The sequence below is a fragment of the Condylura cristata genome, unplaced genomic scaffold, assembly GCF_000260355.1.
Source record: "Condylura cristata isolate star-nosed mole 26May11 unplaced genomic scaffold, ConCri1.0 scaffold00032, whole genome shotgun sequence".
NCBI lineage: Eukaryota > Metazoa > Chordata > Mammalia > Eulipotyphla > Talpidae > Condylura > Condylura cristata.
The window spans coordinates 4,682,713-4,703,603 of record NW_004567133.1 but is presented as its reverse complement, the minus strand read 5'-3'; the positions used below and the strand labels follow the sequence as shown (position 1 = coordinate 4,703,603).

The 20,891-nt window shown below is 50.0% G+C and overlaps 1 protein-coding gene across 2 annotated transcripts in view; it reads left to right on the top strand.

Moving 5' to 3' along the window:
* SETD1A (SET domain containing 1A) overlaps positions 1-20,847 on the top strand; it is a 21,691-nt gene extending 844 nt beyond the window's left edge. For both annotated transcript variants that reach the window (XM_004691969.2, XM_012731856.1), the window contains exons 2-19: positions 302-466; positions 664-759; positions 2,387-2,657; positions 4,212-4,333; positions 4,543-4,769; positions 5,025-5,874; positions 6,029-6,814; positions 7,313-7,489; positions 7,607-7,694; positions 8,375-8,532; positions 8,686-8,773; positions 10,829-11,155; positions 15,984-17,021; positions 17,384-17,556; positions 17,648-17,758; positions 17,941-18,060; positions 19,811-19,948; positions 20,023-20,847. In XM_004691969.2, coding sequence (XP_004692026.1) covers positions 317-466; positions 664-759; positions 2,387-2,657; positions 4,212-4,333; positions 4,543-4,769; positions 5,025-5,874; positions 6,029-6,814; positions 7,313-7,489; positions 7,607-7,694; positions 8,375-8,532; positions 8,686-8,773; positions 10,829-11,155; positions 15,984-17,021; positions 17,384-17,556; positions 17,648-17,758; positions 17,941-18,060; positions 19,811-19,948; positions 20,023-20,196 — 5,094 coding nt within the window. In that variant the 5' untranslated portion in view covers positions 302-316 and the 3' untranslated portion in view covers positions 20,197-20,847. The remainder of the gene's footprint in view (positions 1-301; positions 467-663; positions 760-2,386; positions 2,658-4,211; positions 4,334-4,542; positions 4,770-5,024; positions 5,875-6,028; positions 6,815-7,312; positions 7,490-7,606; positions 7,695-8,374; positions 8,533-8,685; positions 8,774-10,828; positions 11,156-15,983; positions 17,022-17,383; positions 17,557-17,647; positions 17,759-17,940; positions 18,061-19,810; positions 19,949-20,022) is intronic.
* Positions 20,848-20,891: the final 44 nt, after the last annotated feature.

The following is a 20,891-nucleotide window of genomic DNA, read 5'->3' as shown; positions in this document are numbered from 1 at the left end:
GCCAGGGGGCGGGGGAGGGGTCTTGCGCCGAGGCCAAATGGGGCGCGCGCTGGGGAGAGCGGGAAGGTAAGGGGGCGCGAGATGGGCCTGGGGGCCTGAGGGGAGAGTTGGGAGGTGGAGGGAGAATGGGGTGTTCTGGTGAAAGAGGATACTTGGGGGGTATCTGGGGGTGCCATGGGTCATGGTGAGGTGTGGAAACTGGGGTGATGAGAGTACCTGGAGTTTGGGCTAGTTGGTGAGGGGCAGCATGGGAGTCAGGCCTATGAGCTGAACCCCGGTGTGTATCCCTCTTTCCTGACAGTGTAAATGAGCAAAGATGGATCAAGAAGGTGGGGGAGATGGGCAGAAGGCCCCGAGCTTCCAGTGGCGGAACTACAAGCTCATCGTGGATCCTGCCTTGGACCCTGCCCTGCGCAGGCCTTCTCAAAAGGTGTACCGCTATGATGGAGTCCACTTCAGTGTCAACGTGAGTACACCTGGCCTTTCCTTGCCTTCTAGGCCATCTCAGGCACCACTCTCCTGGTAACTCAGTTCAGCACCAAAGAATTTTCATACCTGTAAAAGTGGGCTACCAGACCTAGCTCTTCAAATGGGCTTCTTTGAGGTGGGTAATGTGGTAGGTAGCACCCAGAACTGTCTTTCTGTTACTGCTTTCCTTCCTAGGACTCAAAGTACATACCAGTCGAAGACCTTCAAGACCCCCGTTGCCATGTCAGGTCCAAAAACAGAGACTTTTCCCTCCCAGTCCCTAAGTTTAAGGTATGTGTCTGTTACTCTCTTCCTGTGGTGGCGCTTGGAAGGTGTGAAGTACTGATAGTCTAGTCATAGTGTAGCCAAGTATACGTGGTTTTTCCAATGAAAGAACCTCAGCTAGATCTGACAGCCTCAGAGCAGCAAGACTGAGTTGTTCTGGATAGGAGGTGTGTTTATCTTCTAGAAAGGTATAGGTGACGTGTCTCAGGCAGGGGTGTTGATTTGAAGGATGAAGTAAAGATGGGCTTAGTTCTTCGTCTATCACTGTACTTCCAGACAGTGTGTTACATGACAGTATCTTTGTATGGTATTTCAGCTTCTCAACAGTTACGGGGAGTGACAAGTCCAGACACTCCATCTGAGAGTCCACTGTTCTTTCCCTCACTGGGCCATTTGACCTTATATCTTGTTTTCTCAGAGTATGGGCAGGATATGTGTCAGGCCTTTGACTATACCTAGAAAGAACTGCTGGTTCTTAGTTTCCTTTACTAAATTTCTAGTCCTACTTTCCAGATATATTATTTGCAGTATTCCTTTATCCCGCTTTCATTTTGTATACTTTCCCTGAACAATGTCTTTCACATCTGTGACTTCACACCTATGACTTGTGTCACACCTATTATCAAAATATTGATATACAAATTGCTATTTTCAGCTAAACTCAGTCTCTTGAACTTGTATGTCTGGTAGAGGAACAGCTCAATTTGGACACCCCATAGATATCTCAAACTCAAGGTATCTACAAACGCGCTTTACCCTTAATTGTCTCTTTTCCCTTTGCTGATGTGTGACACCACCATCTATTCAGTTACAGAAACAAAAATCCTGCCAGTTATGATTCTCCTTGTCCTTTATCTGTCAAATAATTGGTTGTGAAGTCCTGCTGATTTTTCCAATTGTAAATAAAGCAGCAATAAACATGGGGGTGCAGGTATCTTTTTGAATCAGTGTTTTTGTGTCTTGTGGGTAATCTTGCTGTTTTTTTTTTTTTTTCATGAACATGTCTTTTTAAAATTTTTCTGTTTTCATTGCTACTATTTTAATGCAGACTTTATTTCAGTCCACTATGCTGCCAGTGTCTCTTTCGTTTTACTGTTGTCTTACTTTACTTTTGTTGCCAAGTTCATTGGTTCTGTGCATTGGCACATAAGGTTATTTATTGATCCGGTAAAGCCTCATATCCTGTTTTGGTACTGCACACCAGTGTTCCATTTTCTAATACTCTTGGCACTCTTGTGTCAGTTTGCGTTGTCTACTTTCTGAACAAAAATCCCCTTCCTGTCCCTTACCCCATCATGATTTTTAAAGTCATTATATTCCTAGTGCCCAGGCCATGGTAACCACTTAATAAAAGCTAAGTTTGGGAATTATTTCCCTACAGCTACTTCCATCCATTTATGTTTATTCCTCAGCTTACACACTTTTGTTCCTTTTTTTGCCATTGTTCTGTGGTGGAATTTAGAAAAGAGAGGTGTTAAGACTGATGTATCCCTCTTGGCAGCCCCATATCCCATTGCCTTGCTCTTATTTCCCAGTCCAAATTCAATGTTGTGATCTCATTAAAATGTCCAAAAGGGCAAAGGAACTGTGGACAGTACGAAGACCCCATATTTGACTTTTATTCTCTCCACAGCTGGATGAGTTTTATATCGGACAAATCCCATTGAAGGAAGTAACTTTTGCAAGGCTGAATGACAATGTGCGAGAGACCTTCCTGAAGGATATGTGCCGAAAGTATGGTGAGGTGGAAGAGGTAGAGATCCTTCTTCACCCCCGTACTCGCAAGCACCTGGGCCTGGCCCGTGTGCTCTTCACCAGTACTCGGGGAGCCAAGGAAACTGTCAAAAACCTCCACCTTACCTCTGTCATGGGCAACATCATCCATGCCCAGCTTGATATCAAAGGTGAGGGTTCTTTTGCTTGCTGCTCTCAGTGGACTCCAGCAGAGATTGTACATGCCTATGTCTGCTGGGGCCAGTTAAGTGATCGTGATTGTTCACCTGAAACTCTTAGGACCAGATGCATCTCTGCAGTGAAAACTTTATGGAGGGACTATGGTATGAGTGAGTTTTTTGTGTGTTACCTTCAGCAGGTAACTGTATTTACAGGCATAGCATGTAACTATATTTGTTACAAGGAAACTATTTGAGGTTTACACTGGTATGATGAATAAAGACTAGTAAGTAGTTTCAGTTCAGGTTTGATTTTAATAGTGAATTCCCAAAATTACTAGGTTTTGAATTTTAGGGCTTGAAATTTCAGATTAAGAATCTTTGGCTTCCCTGGTGGCACAGGAATAAAGTCTCAGCACTGTCAAGTTGTCGCCAGCCACTGCGGCATGGGTTCGATCTCTGGCTGGGGAGTTGACTCGCGTGCAGCAGACCTGTCCTGTCTCAACCTGCTGCTCTCCTCAGTAGTGTGTTTGAGTCAGTAAGCCTGTTGTGTTCCCCACTCTGCCTCTGGTGAATCCTCTTACTCCCCTGCACCTCCAGTTCTTATAGGCATAAATAAATCCTAAAAAAAAATTAGGAACCATTACAGGTAAGTGAAGCAGTCTGGGCTTCTGTGTAAGGAGCAGTGGTATGGAATGGGGACTATGGCACATCTTAAGGGAGGCACCTGCTAGTAGGCATTAGCCAGTCAGCAGTTAAAATTAAAAGCTAGGATAGTTAAATTATCTGAGTTGTTTTTAAGCCAGAAATTTTTTAAGTAATCATATAAGACAAAACATGACTATGGGCTAGATTTAACTTTCAGGTTAAAATGCTGCCATCTTGCAATCTTTAGTTTATAGGATGAAGAGTATAGTGGGATCTAGCATCAGATCGCCTGGGTTTGAATTCCATTTCTGCCATTGATCAACTTTGTGACTTTGTGAGGTCAATTTTCTTTCTTTTTTTATTTAAGATTTATTTATTTGTGCGTACAGAACAGGGGTACAGGCCAGAGATGTGGAGGGTGAGAGGATTCACCAGAGACAGAGTGGGGAGCAGAACAGGCAGATGGACAAAGTACACTGCTGAGGGGTGTAGCGGGCAGGTCAGGAGAGGTCTGCTGTGCCATGTGGGTCACCTCCCTGGCTGGGGATTGAACTCATGCTGCAGTGGCTTCGGAGAGCTTCATAATGCTGCACTTTAACCCGTTGCACGATCAGGGAGAGCCCAGTCAGATCAATTTTCTTCAGGCCTGTAAAGTTAGGGTATGATGCTGTTTCTGGTGGTCACATAGGCGCACACATAGAAGTGCTGTTATAAGCCACTAATTGTATGATGTGTATGTCATTTGTGGTAGTTATTAGGTGGAGTTGAGGTAGAAGTTCCCAAGACATAGTAGAACGGAAACCCCAAGCCCAAGACTCTTAAGAAATCACAGGAAACTCAAAACCTAGAAAAAATGGGAACACCAACTCAGAGGGAGTTGTTCTGCTCATCTGTTGGTTCCTATTTTCCTCCCTCCAGGACAACAACGAATGAAGTACTATGAACTGATTGTCAATGGCTCCTACACCCCTCAGACAGTGCCCACGGGGGGCAAGGCACTGAGTGAGAAGTTCCAGGGCTCTGGTGCAGCCACTGAGACGGTGAGCACAGTGACCCTGTGGGCACAGTGCTTGGATGCCAGGAGCAGTTTTGAAGAGGTGCTGGGTTTCGTGTTAAGTATAGCATGGTCCAAGAGAAGATGCATAGATGCTCTAAAACAACAAGGAACTGGGGTTCTTGGTTTGGGGAAGGGGAAGTTGTTAAATGGCACCTGATAACTATTTCTCCCTGTTCCACATTCTCCCTCCAGACTGAATCCCGCCGCCGCTCCTCCTCTGACACAACTGCCTACCCAGCAACCACTGCTGTGGTAGGCACTCCTGGCAATGGCACCCCCTGCTCCCAGGACACAAGCTTCTCCAGCAGCCGACAAGACACCCCATCTTCCTTTGGCCAGTTCACCCCTCAGTCCTCCCAAGGAACCCCCTACTCTCGGGGCAGCACCCCCTACTCTCAGGACTCTGCCTACTCCAGCAGGTGCAGAGTAAACACCCTCTGGTACACCCCAGCTACTGAAAGCTGCCATTAGGGAGAAACCGAGTTTCTCTTAAGAGGGAGTTGGGAAAAATTTGTCATAGTTTCTCTGTGGATTCGGCCAACAAACCCCTTTCCTCAGGGAATTCATTTTCTAGCTGGGAACCCAAGAACATTTAGATCTTCCTTTGGGGGCAGCCTAGAGGGATGTTGGTTACTGAGAGCTGAACCCAGCTAACTCCTGCGCTTTTTCTCTAGCACCACTTCAACCTCCTTCAAGCCCCGGCGGTCAGAGAACAGCTTCCAAGATTCCTTTTCCCGTCGCCACTTCTCTGCATCTTCGGCTCCCACGACCACCTCTGCAGCCATCTCTGCCACCACTGCAGCCACCGCCTCTTCCTCCTCCTCTTCCTCCTCATTGTCCTCATCCTCTTCATCCTCTTCCTCGTCTTCATCCTCTCATTTTCGTGGTTCTGACTCAAACTATCCAGCATATTATGAAAGCTGGAATCGCTATCAACGCCATGCTTCCTACCCACCGCGCCGGCCGACTCGGGAGGAGCCCCCTGGGGCTCCTTTCCCTGAAAATACAGCTGAGCGCTTCCCACCTTCCTACACCTCTTACCTGCCCCCTGAGCCCAGCCGGCCCGCTGACCAGGACTACCGACCTCCTGCCTCAGAGGCTCCACCCCCAGAACCTCCAGAACCTGGAGGAGGTGGGAGTGGTGGGGGGCCCAGCCCAGAGGGAGAAGAATCTCGGACCTCCCCCCGTCCAGCCTCACCTGCACGTTCCGGCTCCCCAGCCCCAGAGACCACCAATGAGAGTGTGCCCTTCGCTCAACACAGCAGCCTGGATTCCCGCATTGAGATGTTACTGAAGGAACAACGCTCCAAATTTTCTTTCCTGGGTTCTGACACAGAGGAAGAGGAAGAGAATAGCAGCACAGGCCCTGGGACTAGAGACACAGGGAGCGAGGTGCCTTCTGGGTCAGGTCATGGGCCTTGCACGCCGCCTCCAGCCCCAGCTAATTTTGAGGATGTGGCACCTACAGGGAGCGGGGAACCAGGGGCCACCAGGGAGTCTCCCAAGGCCAACGGACAGAACCAGGTGAGGATGGGGTCAACCAGCAGAGGAACCTGGGAGTGGGAAGTAGGGTTGAACCCAGGGGGAGAGGGAAAGGAACTAGATAAGAGGATAGATTTGAGAAAAATTCCAGGGAGTAGGCAAAAGCTTTCTGTGACCTTCCTCTGCACTCCCACAGGCTTCTCCATGCTCTTCTGGAGAGGACATGGAGATCTCCGACGATGACAGGGGCGGCTCACCCCCTCCAGCCCCAACACCCCCCCAGCAGCCTCCACCCCCTCCCCCTCCACCCCCTCCTCCTCCTCCCTACCTTGCTTCCCTTCCCCTTGGTTATCCTCCCCACCAACCTGCCTATCTCCTCCCACCCCGACCTGATGGGCCACCACCCCCTGAGTACCCACCACCACCTCCACCACCCCCTCACATCTATGATTTTGTGAACTCCCTAGAGCTCATGGATCGACTTGGGGCTCAGTGGGGTGGGATGCCCATGTCCTTCCAGATGCAGACCCAGATGTTAACTCGACTCCACCAGTTGCGGCAGGGCAAGGGATTGACTGCTGCCTCAGCTGGTCCCCCTGGTGGGGCCTTTGGGGAGGCCTTTCTCCCATTTCCACCCCCTCAAGAGGCAGCCTATGGGTTACCCTATGCTCTGTACACACAAGGGCAAGAAGGTCGAGGGGCATATTCCCGGGAAACCTACCACCTGCCTTTGCCCATGGCAGCCGAGCCCCTGCCCTCTTCCTCAGTCTCCGGAGAAGAGACCAGGCTGCCTCCCCGGGAGGAAGCAGAGCTGGCAGAGGGCAAGGCCCTCCCATCGGCAGGCACTGTGGGCCGTGTGCTGGCCACCCTTGTCCAAGAGATGAAGAGCATTATGCAGCGAGATCTCAATCGCAAGATGGTAGAAAACGTGGCCTTTGGAGCTTTTGACCAGTGGTGGGAAAGCAAGGAAGAGAAGGCCAAGGTGAGTGCCTTTGTGTGTGTGGGGGGGAGACCTGGGGCTCCACTGCAGGAAAGAAACTCTGACTTACCTGGTCAAAATCTGAAGAGGGATCGTCAGGGCAAGTGGGTATGAAACTGAGCATACTGTTTAACAGGGGACTTGGGGACACATGAACAGTAGAAAACATAGGCCTCAGAATCAGGAGAGCTTTGCCTTGACCATACGGCTTATTTGCAGTGGGCTAGGCTCTAGCTCTCTCTGGGCTTCACTCTTCCGAGTCTTTCTTTGTAGAGTGGGAATAGAAATACCTGCTTCATAACGTTGACGGGCTGAGTGAGCAGACTTTGAGAGCTCGATGAGCCTTTACTGGGGCTGGTACAAGGGAGGGGTGGCCTAGATATGTGAAATGGAGGAATGAGTAGATACATTTCTGTATTTTTGGGGTCTGGACATAGTTCTCAGGCAGGAGGCAGGAGGGAGCACCTAGGTTCTGGGGCTTAGTCCCCCTACTGCCTGCAGCCATTCCAGAACGCAGCCAAACAGCAAGCCAAGGAAGAGGATAAAGAGAAGACAAAGCTCAAAGAACCAGGCCTGTTGTCCCTCGTAGACTGGGCCAAAAGCGGGGGTACCACCGGCATCGAGGCTTTCGCCTTTGGGTCTGGGCTTCGAGGTGCCTTGCGACTGCCTTCTTTCAAGGTACTCAGAATTGTGGTCTTACCTAGTAGAGTGGGGAGAAGGGAAAGGTAGTCCCTTTCCTTGGGGTACCATGAGTTGTCTGAGTTCTAGATGGGCCTGTTTCTTCTTTTCTCCCAGGTAAAGCGAAAAGAGCCGTCAGAAATTTCAGAAGCCAGTGAGGAGAAGAGACCCCGGCCTTCCACTCCAGCAGAGGAAGATGAAGATGGTGAGTGGGAGGTCAGATGCTGGAGAAGGGCTGCTTAGATTCTGATAAAAAAGCAAGAGGCAGAGATGAAGGAGTGATGTCTCAGGGCAGGGGCCCACATGCAGATTTTGGTACATAAGAGTTCTGAGAAATGTGAGAAGTGTCGTATCTGGTATGGTTCGTATTCAGGTATGCTGACATTTAATTTGCTGTGTTTTACCTTTACACCTGTAAAACAGAAATGGTAATTTCAACATCTAGAAGCCTAGAATTTTGAGATTAAAGAAGTGATCTACCCAAGTTTACCATCTGATGCTTAAGCTGTCCTACAGCTTCTCCACCAATTAAGTCTGAGCCCGTGGTTGACATCTTACATGGCCGGGGCGCTTCCTTGTGGGGTCAGATCTGCCCATGAAACCCTGTTGGCCTTAGTGCTGTTTTCTTGTGCTAGATTCAAGTCAGCACCCATTTTTGCCCAATCCAGAGAAGGATGCCATGTTTAACCTATATAAAGTATTAGGTAATTCCGGGGTGTTTGTGTTTCTGCTGAAATTCAGTTGCTTGTTATATGAAGAAGTCTGTCCCATGGTCTATCTGCAAGATTAGCAGTGGTGTATGTGAAGCTCCTTTCATGGGGTAAGGAGACAGTAACTGTTACTGCTTGTGGTAAACTGCCCTAACTATCACTCACCTGGGCCTAGACCCTGAACGAGAGAAGGAGACTGGAGAGCCAGGACGGCCGGGGACCAAGCCTCCAAAGCGAGATGAAGAACGAGGCAAGACCCAGGGCAAGCACCGCAAGTCCTTTGCTCTAGACAGTGAGGGGGAGGAAGCTTCCCAGGAGTCCTCCTCAGAAAAGGTGAGGGATCAGGGCACCCAGTCCCTGCCAAAAGCCTACCTCTCACTTCCTGTAGCCATAGCCAATTTCTCTGGGCTATAATACAGGTAACTGTGTTTCTTGGAGGACCAGTTGTCTTTTGCCTATTAGTCCCCATTTGTCCTTTTTCTTAAGGATGAAGAGGATGATGAGGAAGATGAGGAAGATGAAGAGCGCGAGGAAGCCATGAGTACTACAAAAAAAGAGACAGCAGCATCAGATGGTAAGCACAGATGATAGAATCAGACTCTGTTCTGGGGAGGAAGGAATCTAGCCCTTTCCTGAGCCCGCATAACCTTCCTGCTGGTGTACCACACACCTTTGAGCACCCAAGAGCAGCTGTGTCTTGTAGCCATATCCTTTTGGCTCTTGGTCCATTGTAAGCAATAACCCTAGAGGGTCCTTCCTGCTTACCACTGCTCCTGAAACATAGCTCTCCTCTGAAGCTACCAGCAGAGCATACTTATTTATTGATGTAAGTCGTCTGCTGCACTTTCCTACTTTCCCTTGATGTTCCCAGGCTGAACCTTTCCACCTTGGAGCACTGCTCTCCTTTATGGCCCAGCCACCAAGCTGTGCCTCCATTTCCTCCCTGCCATCACCAGTTCTGCTCTTCAGTTAACTTTTTGTTCCTCTATGTTCATTGTAGTAGTGGCTACATGGTTCAGTCTTTCATTTATATTCAGAGATTGGTGTTGAGCCCCTACTCTCTAGCAAGCATTGCTTTAAGTATTGGGAAACACACCAATGAACAAGACAGGTGTGGTTGCTTTTTTTTTTTTTTTAATAAGACTTATTTATTTATGCATACAGAACTGGGGTGAAGCCAGAGGTAGAGGGGTGGTGAGAAGATTCACCAGAGACAGTGGGGAGCAGAATGGGCACATCAACAAAGTATACTGTTGAGGAGAGCAGTGGGCAAGACAGGAGAGGTCTGCTGTGCCATGGGGGTCACCTCCCTGGCCGGGGATTGAACTTTCGCTGAAGCAGCTACAGCTTCAGCTAGATTCCTAGTTCTGCACTTTAACCTGTTGCGTCACCAGGGAGGGCCTGGTTCCTGCTTTTGTGGAACTTGTGATCCATTGGAGTAGAGAAGATGACTTAACTAACAAATAGTAGTACTGCAGATACATTATGTACTTTAAAGAAGATAAAGTAGGTTAATGGAGTAGAAAGTGAAGGGAGGAGCTGGGGAAAGATTGGCTTTTTATATATGATGGTCAAGGAACGCCTCTGAGAGAACAGACCTGATGAGAATGATCATCCTAAAGACTCATTTTCATTTAAGCAGAGGTTAATTTCATCTGCTTAAGAATGAGGGGCTGCAGACCCCTACACATTCACTTAATCACCAATTCTTTATTTTTTATAATAGCTTATTTTTACATCATTTTGTGCATCTTTTCATCTCAGTTGTAATCCCCGTGGTAATCACCAGTTTTTAATAGTTTTTTATCTGGATGTTTCTTGAATTGTAACCTCCTTTGTTCCGGCTATCCTGCCTCTGTCGCTCAGTTTTGCAGCAGATATAACTGACTTCCCTGTCTTTTCCATCCTCTTTCCACCCTTCCAATCTATTTTCCAGCCTGCTGTTAAGAGTGCACACCTGGTTCTGTCACTTCCCTCTGTAGTTTTCCCTGTTTTCTGTGAGGTGATCTTAGCTCGTCGCTTTAGACCATTTGTAATTTAGCTGTTCATCTGTTCAGCTTCACCTCACCATTCCTAGGTTCCTCCCCAGCCACTGCCACCTTCTATTCTAATTTACCTAGTTATGTTTTTCAAAGACAGCAGAATTCTTTGATTTCTAGAGCACTCTAGATGTACTAACATCTAAAGACATCAAGCATGTAAATAATTCCTAGCCTTATTTTACTCTAGAATCCTTTTTCAGAGTGGGTCATCCAGGCAGTGTCTATAAAAACCCACTTTGGAAAAAACTTTAGTAGAGCAGACTGCTTGTCACTCTCCCCAGAGTGTACCATCTTCTCTTACTCTGACACCCAACTTGATGCCACATCTGGTTGGTGGCTTCCTGCTTGTCTTTCTTGACTTTAGTTTCTCGTCCTCTAAGGAGAAACCAGGACCGCACTTTGGATTGCTCGCAGGTCCCTTTATACTGAGGTTTATCACACTGAAAATATAGGGCGTCTAATCATCTCAAGGACAGGACTTCCCAGCATGTCACGGAGTCTAAGAGTTCTGTCATAGTCAGTGAATTCCCAGCTTGATCAAGTGAAGGGTCTCCCACCTCGCCTGATTGCCCCTTCTGGATTTCCAGGCGAGGATGAGGAAAGCGATTCGTCCTCCAAATGTTCTCTGTATGCCGACTCAGATGGTGAAAATGATAGCACGTCAGACTCCGAGAGCAGCAGCTCATCCAGTTCATCGTCGTCGTCCTCTTCTTCGTCCTCATCCTCATCCTCATCCGAGTCCTCCTCTGAAGAAGAGGAAGAAGAGCAGCCAGCAACCATACCCTCATCGCCGCCTCACAGAGACGTCCCTGCTCCGCTGCCAGCGCCTGTAGAGGAGCCCAAGCCAGAGAAGGGTGCCGGCTCCCCAGTCATTCCTCTCCCAGAACAGGAGAAGTCTCCAGCAAGACCTGTTGGTAGGTGGCACTGACCCACTGGTTTGATCTTTGTGTATATGTGTGTCTGTCTCTGTTAGGACAGAGGGGTCTCCAGCTTTCATGTTGGAAACATACAAAGTTGTATAAAAACATTATATCCTGTCACTCCTTCCTTGAAGACATTTATGCCTAACACACTCAAGCTGTGTACATACTCAAACTAAATGGTATTCAGTACCAGACCAATGTGTTTACTAAAAGTAAAACAGAGTGGTCCCTTCACAAGTATGGTTAAGTAGGAAATTCCATTTTAACAAATAATTCCTACTTGTTTCCCTTAAACATTTTTTTTTTATGTAGAAAACTGGGGTGTAGGCCAGAGGTGCAGGGGGGTAAGAGGATTTAAGAGACAGAGTGGGAAACAAAACCCATTGAAATACACTGCTGAGGGGTACAGTAGGCAAGACAAGAGAGGTCTGCTGCGCCATGTGGGTTGGTTCCCTAGCTGGTGATGGACTCAGGCCATAGCATTGATAGCATTGAGGCAACCCCTAGGCCACCAGGGAGGCCCTAAACTCGTTTTTTTTTTATGGACAGTGTATACTTGTAGGTGGTCTAAGTGGACAGGTAGAAAACAACTATTCATGTTAATAGTAGTTTTTTTTTTTTTTAACAGATTTATTTATGCTTACAGAACTGGGGTATAGGCCAGTGTTATGGTGGGTGAAAGGATTCACCAGAGACAGAGTGGGGAGCAGAACAGGCAGATTGACAAAGTACACTGCTGAGGGGAGCAGCGGGCAGGTCAGGAGAGGTCTGCCATGCCATGTGAGTCAGCTCCCTGGTGGGTAATCGAACTCATGCTGTAGTGGCTTTGGAGAGCTTCATAATGTGGTGCTTTAACCTGTTGCGCCACCAGAGAGAGCACAATTGTAGTTTTTTTTTTTTTAAGAATTATTTATTTATGCATACAAGAACTGGGGTACAGGCAAGAGGTACGGAGGGGGGGGGGTTTAGAGGATTCACCAGAGTCAGAATAGGAAGCAGAACAGGAAGATTCACTGAAATACACTGCTGAGGGGAGCAGCAGGTGAGACAGGAGAGGTCTGCTGCGCCATGTGGGTCAGCTCCCTGGCTGAGGATCGACCTCATGCTGCACTGGCTGCGGAGAGTTTCATAGTGCTGTACTAAACCCATTGTGCCACCAGGGAGGCCCTTCATATTAATTGTTAATTGAGATAATAGTTACAACTACTAACATTAATTTTATCTTTATTTGTAGATCTGTACCTTCAATTATTATAACACATACACATCTTGCTGAATGAACTGTTTTTTTTTTCAAGCACTTATGGTTGGTGTGAGGGACATGATGCCATGCACAGTAGGCACTGCCTTTGCCCCTTCATGAAACTCACAATCTTTTAGGAGAGAGTTTGTTGAGTAATGACTGCACAAGAAAATCTCTAATATCTCCATGAAAGAAAAATGCAGAGTTGTCTGAGAATATGAACACATCTGTGGAGAGTCATCGCTAGAAAGGCATCATTAATCTGAGGTCACAACGCTGACCAGACAGAGTGATTAGCATGTGCAAAGGCCCTCGGGCAGGCAGAGAATAAGTTTGTTAGAAGGCATAAAAGGAAGCTAACTTGTGGAAGTGGGGCAGGGACTGAACTAGAGGAAATTAGGGAGATGAGCAAGGGTTTAGGCCATGCAAAACAGTAGGCCATGTTAGAGATTTAGTCTTTGTCTTAAAGGGAGCAGAATGTCATCACAGGAATGACATCATACTTGGTTTTTGAAAAGATGCAGTGCAGAGAAAACTTGGAGAGGTGCCAGAATTTATGCAGGGAGAGGAAGGATCTGTTGCAGTAAGGCAAGCAATGGTAGTTAACTTGGACTGGGTTGCTCCTAGGATGAAATCAATAGCTTAATTTTCAGATAGGCTTCAGAGATGGATATGGCCTTCACTCTGTAGAACTTTAGTGCGTATCCATGGTGCGTATCCATGGTCTGAGATAGGCAGTGATCACACGTAGGCCACCTAGCACTGGTGTACTCTGTTCCCTGTAAGAGGAGGAATTGAAGCACTCATCACACCTGTGATGCTTGTCCTGCATTCATCAGGTAGTAGGAGAACCTTGAGGAGTCACAGGGCATCAGTCATTGTACTCTTATATTCAGCAGGGTAGGAAGGAGTGGGAAAGTAGGTTAGACTTGCCAGCACTCAGAAGTGCTGCTGGGAGTCAGCGGTGGAAAAGGCAGGTGGTTAGGTGGGTTGCGGCTTTATAGGGTGAGGATGTGGAAGGATGAAGGCTCATGGATGTAGACCCCTATAGTCTGGATGAGATAAAGAGAGATTTAGGAGGAGGGAGATAGGTTAGAGAGAGAAGAGTAGAAAAATGAAAAAGTAGATTGAGGTGAACTGAAAAATAGGGGTGAATTGTGCTTATAGAATATAGGGATAAGGGAGTAAGGCGGAGCCATTCTAGGGGCTGACAAGGTAAGGGTGGGACTAGTGAAGGGTACCTAAATGAGTGAAGGTGGTCATTGAAGATGGGAGCATCTGGGGGAACAGGTGAGCTGTCAGAATCCCCTGGGTAGGTAGAATGGCAGGACAAGATTAGGGCAGTTCTCTGGGTTTTTAGAGAATGATAGGGAATTCTGAGTGAGCAGGAATGCAGCTAGATAGAGGTCTGTGTTGCCCTATGGCAGGAGCCTGAGAGAGGGCTTGTCTGGTGGAACCACATGACAGAGACCAGAACCAGGGACTGACAACTTTGGGACTTGCTTTTCTTTAGTCCTCCCTTCTGGATTGTTCTCTTCATTCTAGCAGAGGATGTCTTTCCCTAGCCACTCACAGACAGGCCCACTCCATCTTATATCCTTATTCTTGGGGAAGTTTCTGGTAGAAATGTTGACTTCTGAGCGTTATATCGATTGGGTGGGTACACCAAAAGTTGTTTCTCTAAATGAAAGAGAGTGGTCAAGTTTTCTTCAGGACAGGGAGTGTGAAGAAGCTGTGCCAGGAAGGAAATTTTGTTCTTAAGAGTATTGCTACCAGAGGGACAGTTGGCTAGGTTGGGGGATAGGTCAGAGGAGGAAAGAAACATAAGGACTCGTAGAAAACAGATGAATACCTAGAGAGGGCCTTGCTACCCCAGATGGTATCCAGAGCCCCAGAAGTCAGGCTGAGGGCCTTGCTTGGGGTGCCAGATTGTCAAAGGCCTGTTAAGACATTGGACGTGTGTTGGTCACTGCCTGCTTAGACCTGGCCTGGTGCTGGCTCCCCCGTAGTTGTCTGGGTGGTTGAACCAGGTGTGAAAACACTGAGTCCCAGTGTATCATGTCTGGACAGTAGGTAAGAGCATCAACTCAAGTCTGCCCAGGAGTGTAGGGTGGGGTTAATAGACCATCTCATCGGGTGGTTGTGAGGATTAAATAAGTTAATATAAAGCTTGAATTGACACAAATACTAGCTATGAATCTGCTGCAGCTAACCTGAAGACTAGCAATTGAGAATCACCAAATTTGTGATTCTGAGATGTTACTAAGGCTTCACAGGAGCCTTAGGTGGTGGTAAGCTAAGTCTAAAAGTTAAAAGCTACCTTTGAGGGCCCTCCTTGGTGGTGCAGTGGGTTAAAATGCAGCACTATGAAGCTGTCCACAGCCACTGCAGCACGAGTTCAATCTCCAGCCAGGAAGCTGACCCACATATCACAGCAGACCTTTCCTGTCTCACCCGCTGCTCTCTTCAGCACTGTATTTTAGTCAGTTTGCTTGTTCTATTCCCCATTCTGTCTCTGGTGAATCCTCTCACCCCCCACACCTCTGGCCTGTACCCTAGTTTTTGTATGCATAAATTAAATTTTTTTTTTCTTTTTTTTTTAATCTCTCTGTGAGCTGTCCCCATGGACAACGGGAAAGAAGCATTCCCATCAAGGGACCTGTGTATGTGGAGGGCCAGGGCCGAGAAGGTCAGCCTGTTGAAGTAGCTGGCACCAAGGATGGGAGCTGTGTGATAGGCCAGATGTAAAGGAGTGTCTTTTCCAGAGTAGTGCTCAGGCTCTTCACATTCAGTCGTAGATTTGGGAGTCGTAGCAGAGAGAGGATGTGCTCCCTGTCCTGGGGTTGATTAGGGGAGAGAGCACTGCCTGTTCAAGGACCGTCTACCTTGCACCCCCCACCCCCCATTTTGGGTCTCAGTTTCATCCTCAACTGCTTTAAGGGGGCACTTCCTCACCCTCTATCTTGATTTAGTTCTGTTCAGAGGGAGGTAAGAAAGGTAAGTTTTATAAAATATTTTAATACATAGATGCAGTCTTTTACATTGTATCCTTTTTTAACCTCTGAGCAGAGTAGTATTTGTAGCTGAAATAACAGATACTTTCTTTCTTTCTTTCTAATTGTATCCTTTTATGAAATGCAACTGTCTTGGTCTTTGCCTAGTGTTGCATGTAGTTCTGTCACCTCTAGTCTTGATAAAAGGGCCAGAGTCCAAGGTTTTGTTTCCTTAGAGCCCCGCCCCACCCCCTTCACTTGTTTTCTGTCTCCATTGAATGTCTCCATTCAACGTAAGCTCTGTGAGGACTTAGAGAAAGTGTGTTCGGTGTGATTTTCCCACACCTGACAGAGTTGGTGCTCATTAACTGCCAGGGTTGTGAATGAGCAGATCAGAATCCCTTCCTGTCAAGGAAGCCCAAAGTGTCAAGGAGGATGTTGCCCTGTCAAATTCTGAGGAGAGGGTGTGGCAGCTGAAATGTGGATTCCCGGTGAGGCTGGCCAGTTGCCTGCCCATACGAGTCCTAATTTGAGGATGTTGGGCTGAGGAGTTGACTTTCTTCCCCTTTGTGCTTCTCTCCAGGTTCCACAGAAGAACCACCTCCCAGTGTGCCCCAGCCTCCCCCAGAGCCACCAGCTGGACCCCCAGCCTCCACCCCCCGCCCGGATGAGCGACCTTCCTCTCCCATTCCCCTCCTTCCACCACCCAAAAAACGTCGGAAAACCGTCTCCTTCTCTGCTGTGGAGGAGGTGCCAGCCCCAGAGCCTCCCCCAGCCACCCCACCTCAGGTCAAGTCTCCTGGTCCAGTCTCCCGCAAAGTCCCCCGGGGTGTGGAGCGGACCATTCGCAACCTGCCCCTGGACCATGCATCTCTGGTCAAGAGTTGGCCGGAAGAGTTGTCCCGAGGAGGTCGCAGCCGGACTGGAGGCCGAGGCCGCTCCACTGAGGAGGAAGAGGCTGAGCCAACGGCAGAAGTGGACCTGGCAGTGCTGGCTGACTTGGCGCTGACCCCAGCCCGGCGTGGGCTGACTGCCCTGCCTACTGGTGACAACTCAGAGACCACAGAGACGTCGGACGAGGCTGACCGCCCAGGTCCCCTGCTCAGCCATATCCTCTTGGAACACAACTATGCCTTGGCCGTCAAGCCCCCGCCCTCCACGCCACCCTCACGGCCCCTGGAGCCAGTTCCTGCCCCTGCAGCCCTCTTCAGCTCCCCAGCAGATGAAGTTCTGGAGGCTCCTGAAGTGGTGGTAGCTGAGGCAGAGGAGCCCAAGCAGCAGCAGCAGCAAGAAGAGGGAGAGGAAGAGGAGGAAGAGGAAGAGGAGTCGGAGTCATCTGAGAGCAGCAGCAGCAGCAGCAGTGATGGCGAGGGGGCTGTCCGGCGGCGCAGTCTCCGTTCCCACACCCGGCGCCGGCGGCCACCCCCTCCCCCCCCCCCCCCACCGCCCCCAACCGACGAGCCCCGCAGTGAGTTTGAGCAAATGACCATCCTGTATGACATTTGGAACTCAGGCCTGGACTTGGAGGACATGAGCTACCTGCGGCTCACCTATGAGCGGCTGCTGCAGCAAACAAGTGGGGCTGACTGGCTCAACGACACCCACTGGGTCCATCACACCAATATCCTGAGCTACAGAGGCTGGCCGCCTCAGTGGGGGACGCAGGCTCGGGGTGGGACATGCTTTCCTGGGGTCAGCACTGCTAGGCAGTGTCCTAATGTCTGTGTTCATCTCCTTCCTGTCTAGTTTTCTCTGCCACATTCAGCCTGCGTATTTTCCCTCTGGCTGTCTCTCTGCCTCCTGCTCTTCCTGCCTGTTCTTCTGGAAGAAGGGGTGGGTTCAGAGGCTTATTTCTCCAACTTTCCGTTTTCCTCATGCTAAATGTGCTCAGGACCTCCAGCTCACATCAGTTACTCTCAGGCTGGGACTGGGGTGGACATGGGAGCCTGTGAGGAACTCATTTTCTTCCTTGACACCCTCCACTCACCAACCTGAGCACTCCAAAACGCAAGCGGCGGCCCCAGGACGGGCCCCGTGAGCACCAGACAGGCTCAGCCCGCAGCGAAGGCTACTACCCCATCAGCAAGAAAGAAAAGGATAGGTACCTGGACGTGTGCCCTGTCTCAGCCCGGCAGCTGGAAGGAGCAGACACTCAGGTGAGGCCCTTCCCTGACACCTGGCCCACCGGCATTCTTTTGCCATTATTTTTTCTCCAGCTTAACCTCTCTCATGTCCTGCTTCTCCCAGGGGACTAACCGCGTGCTTTCGGAGCGCCGATCTGAACAGCGGCGGCTGCTGAGTGCCATCGGCACTTCAGCCATCATGGACAGTGACCTGCTGAAGCTCAACCAACTCAAGGTGAGAAGCAGGGACTTGGAAGGCACAGTGGGGAAGCTGGGCCTAGGGTTACTGCCCACAACATCTGTAGTTTCTTGGGGGTGGGAGTGGGCAGACCCCTCTTGCCCTGGACGTCTGTGGGAAAGGCAGGGGGCTGGGGAGTTGGACGCAGCCAGCAGTATAGTCTGTCTTCTGCCCTCTAGTTCCGGAAAAAGAAGCTCCGATTTGGCCGGAGCCGAATCCATGAATGGGGTCTGTTCGCCATGGAACCCATTGCAGCTGACGAGATGGTCATCGAATATGTGGGTCAGAATATCCGCCAGGTGAGGTTTGACTGTGGATTTGATGGCAACTGGGATGCTCACATGAGAGCCACCTGACTCTAGATAAAGCCCCACATCTCTCCCTGCTCCTGGGACTAAGCCAGTAAAGCCTGCTTCGTTTTTTTTTTTTTTTTTTAAGATTTATTTATTTGTGCATACAGAACCGGGGTACAGGCCAGAGATGCGGAGGGTGAGAGGATTCACCAGAGACAGAGTGGGGAGCAGAACAGGCAGATCGACGAAGTGCACTGCTGAGGGGAGCAGCGGGCGGGTCAGGAGAGGTCTGCCACGCCATGTGGTCACCTCCGGGGCAGGCGGGGGATCGAACTCATGCGGAAGCGGCTTTAGCTTCTCAGTGCAGTGCTTTAACCCGCTGCGCCACCAGGGAGGGCCTCCTGCTTCATTTTTTATTACTTCATTGAACAACTATAATGGATACAAGTGTACTAGAGCTTATTGATGAACAAGAAGCAAAGCTAATTATCTCTCTCTGTAAGGACCTTACAGTTTAATGGAGTCTGAACAAGTATTTACCCATTAAAGGGGAGGTTTGGGAGGCAGGATGGAGGAAGCAGTGATATTTAAGCTGGGGCAAGGGAAAGCGCACCCCTGTTGTAGGACAGCATGTACGCAGGATCATCTCTGGTCCATGTGGCTGGGGAAATTTGGCAAGTGGCATCAACAAGAGGTGGGCAGGCCAGATGGGATCCAGACTTCGGAGCTTGGTAGCTGTAGCAGTAAGTTTGAACCTGTGGTAAGGAAGGGATGAAGTGTTCAGCAGGAGAGCACTTGGGGCGGCTCTCTGGGGTCGCTCACTGTGGCGTAAAGGGAATAGGCTGAGACTGCTGTGGGGGATTGTCGCAGAGATCCTGTGAGTGGGGGTGGTGGGAAAGGCCTGGACTAGGTCATGGCACTAACGACCTGTGAGTCCAGGATCAACATCAGGACCTTGCAGTTAAGTTGGCTCTGGAGAGCGAGGGCAAGGGCGAGGCTGTCTCTCAAGACACAGCCTTCAGCAGCTAGGTAGCTAGGGCTGCCTGTGAGACGGGGAGCGACAAGGGGCAGATGTGTCGTCAAGCTACGCTCCAGTTTGGACATGTGAAATTGCAGCTCCCGGGGGGCATCATCCGGGGGTTACATCCAGCAGCTCCACTTAGGTGGACTTCAGCTGGACAGGGAAGTTTGGGAGGAGTCCCCATCACTTAGCTGGCGGTTGGAGCTCTGGAAGAGAGGGAGGTCACCCAAGGAGAGTGCCGAGAGTGCACTGCACTGCCCTGCCCTGTTTTCTGGGAAGTAAACATGCTCCTCATGTAAGAATGTCCTCTGACAGGGACAGCCTGTCTTGGAGACAGTCCTGGGAGTAGAGTGGAGTAGGGTTCTGTCTGTGGCATGGCTGCTGTCTCAGGAACTGCCCTGGCAGCATAGATGTCTGGGGCCCCCCCATGTCCACTGTGAGCCAGGCAGGTACTCTAGGAGGAGCTCATGGCAACTTCCGCCTAGTGACCAGAGCAGACTTCCCTGGAATGACTCAGAATGCCAGCGCAAGTGTAGGAGGGAGGGCTTCTAGAAGCAGTCTGAAAAGTCAACTCCATGGGTTCTGGAGCCAGAGAGAGTCTAGATCCAGGACAGGCTGATACAGGACCCCAGGGGAGACTACTGGACCCCCAGCTGGGGGCTGGTAGAGTCAGGCCTAGTCCAGCAGGGAGGTGAGGGGACAGCTCCCTTACCACCGTCCTGTCCCGTCCTCCAGATGGTGGCTGACATGCGGGAGAAGCGCTATGTGCAGGAGGGCATTGGCAGCAGCTACCTGTTCCGGGTGGACCACGACACCATCATCGATGCTACCAAGTGTGGAAACCTGGCGCGGTTCATCAACCACTGCTGCACGGTGCGCGTGGGGCCTGCCTGGGGCGGGTGGGTATTGGGGGCGGCCAAGGCTCACGCTGCCCTTACCTCCTGCAGCCCAACTGCTATGCCAAGGTGATCACCATCGAGTCCCAGAAAAAGATCGTGATTTACTCCAAGCAGCCCATCGGCGTGGACGAGGAGATCACCTACGACTACAAGTTCCCACTGGAGGACAACAAGATCCCCTGTCTGTGCGGCACCGAGAGCTGCCGTGGCTCCCTCAACTGAGGTGGGGCAGGACTGGTGCCCACACCCCTATTTATTCCCCTTGGTGCCCTGAGCTCCTAGCCCCCAGCCTTAGTGGGCTTAGCAGGTCCCACATCCCCCCATCTCAGATATGGGGTAAGGGGAACCCCTGAGCCCTAGGAGGGAACCTCAATCCCTTGAGGCAACTTCTGCCCCCTGTCTCCTTCCCCACCCACCTCCTCATTTTTTTTTCTTTGCGGAGAAGAAGCTGTAAATGTTTTGTAGCTGCCAGCAGCTGTTTCCTGTGGAAACCTGGGGTGCCGGCCTGTACAGATCCTGTTTTTGGGGGTGCTGCATAGCCCCCTTGCTTTGTGTTAATGGGGACTTCCCCTTTGTGCCCTGCGTGCACCCCTCCCCAGTTTAGGGGTCTCTAGGGGCAGTGGCCATGTTCTCCCCCTGGGGGGGGCCCTGCGCCCCCAGTCCTAGGGACTCCGTGCCTGGAACCCTGCCTCATCTTCTGTTCCTGCCAGACCCTGTGGGTCACCCTCTCACCCTGGTGTCTGGAAGCTCCTGCTCACCCAGGCCAGGACGGTGAGGGACAGGCCCTTCCTGTTGGGCTGGACTGTACATATGTTAATAGCGCAAACCCAACGCCACATTTTTATAATTGTGATTAAACTTTATTGTACAAAAGTGCTTGGTCAGTATCTTTGGGGGAAAAGCAGGGGTGGGGTGGG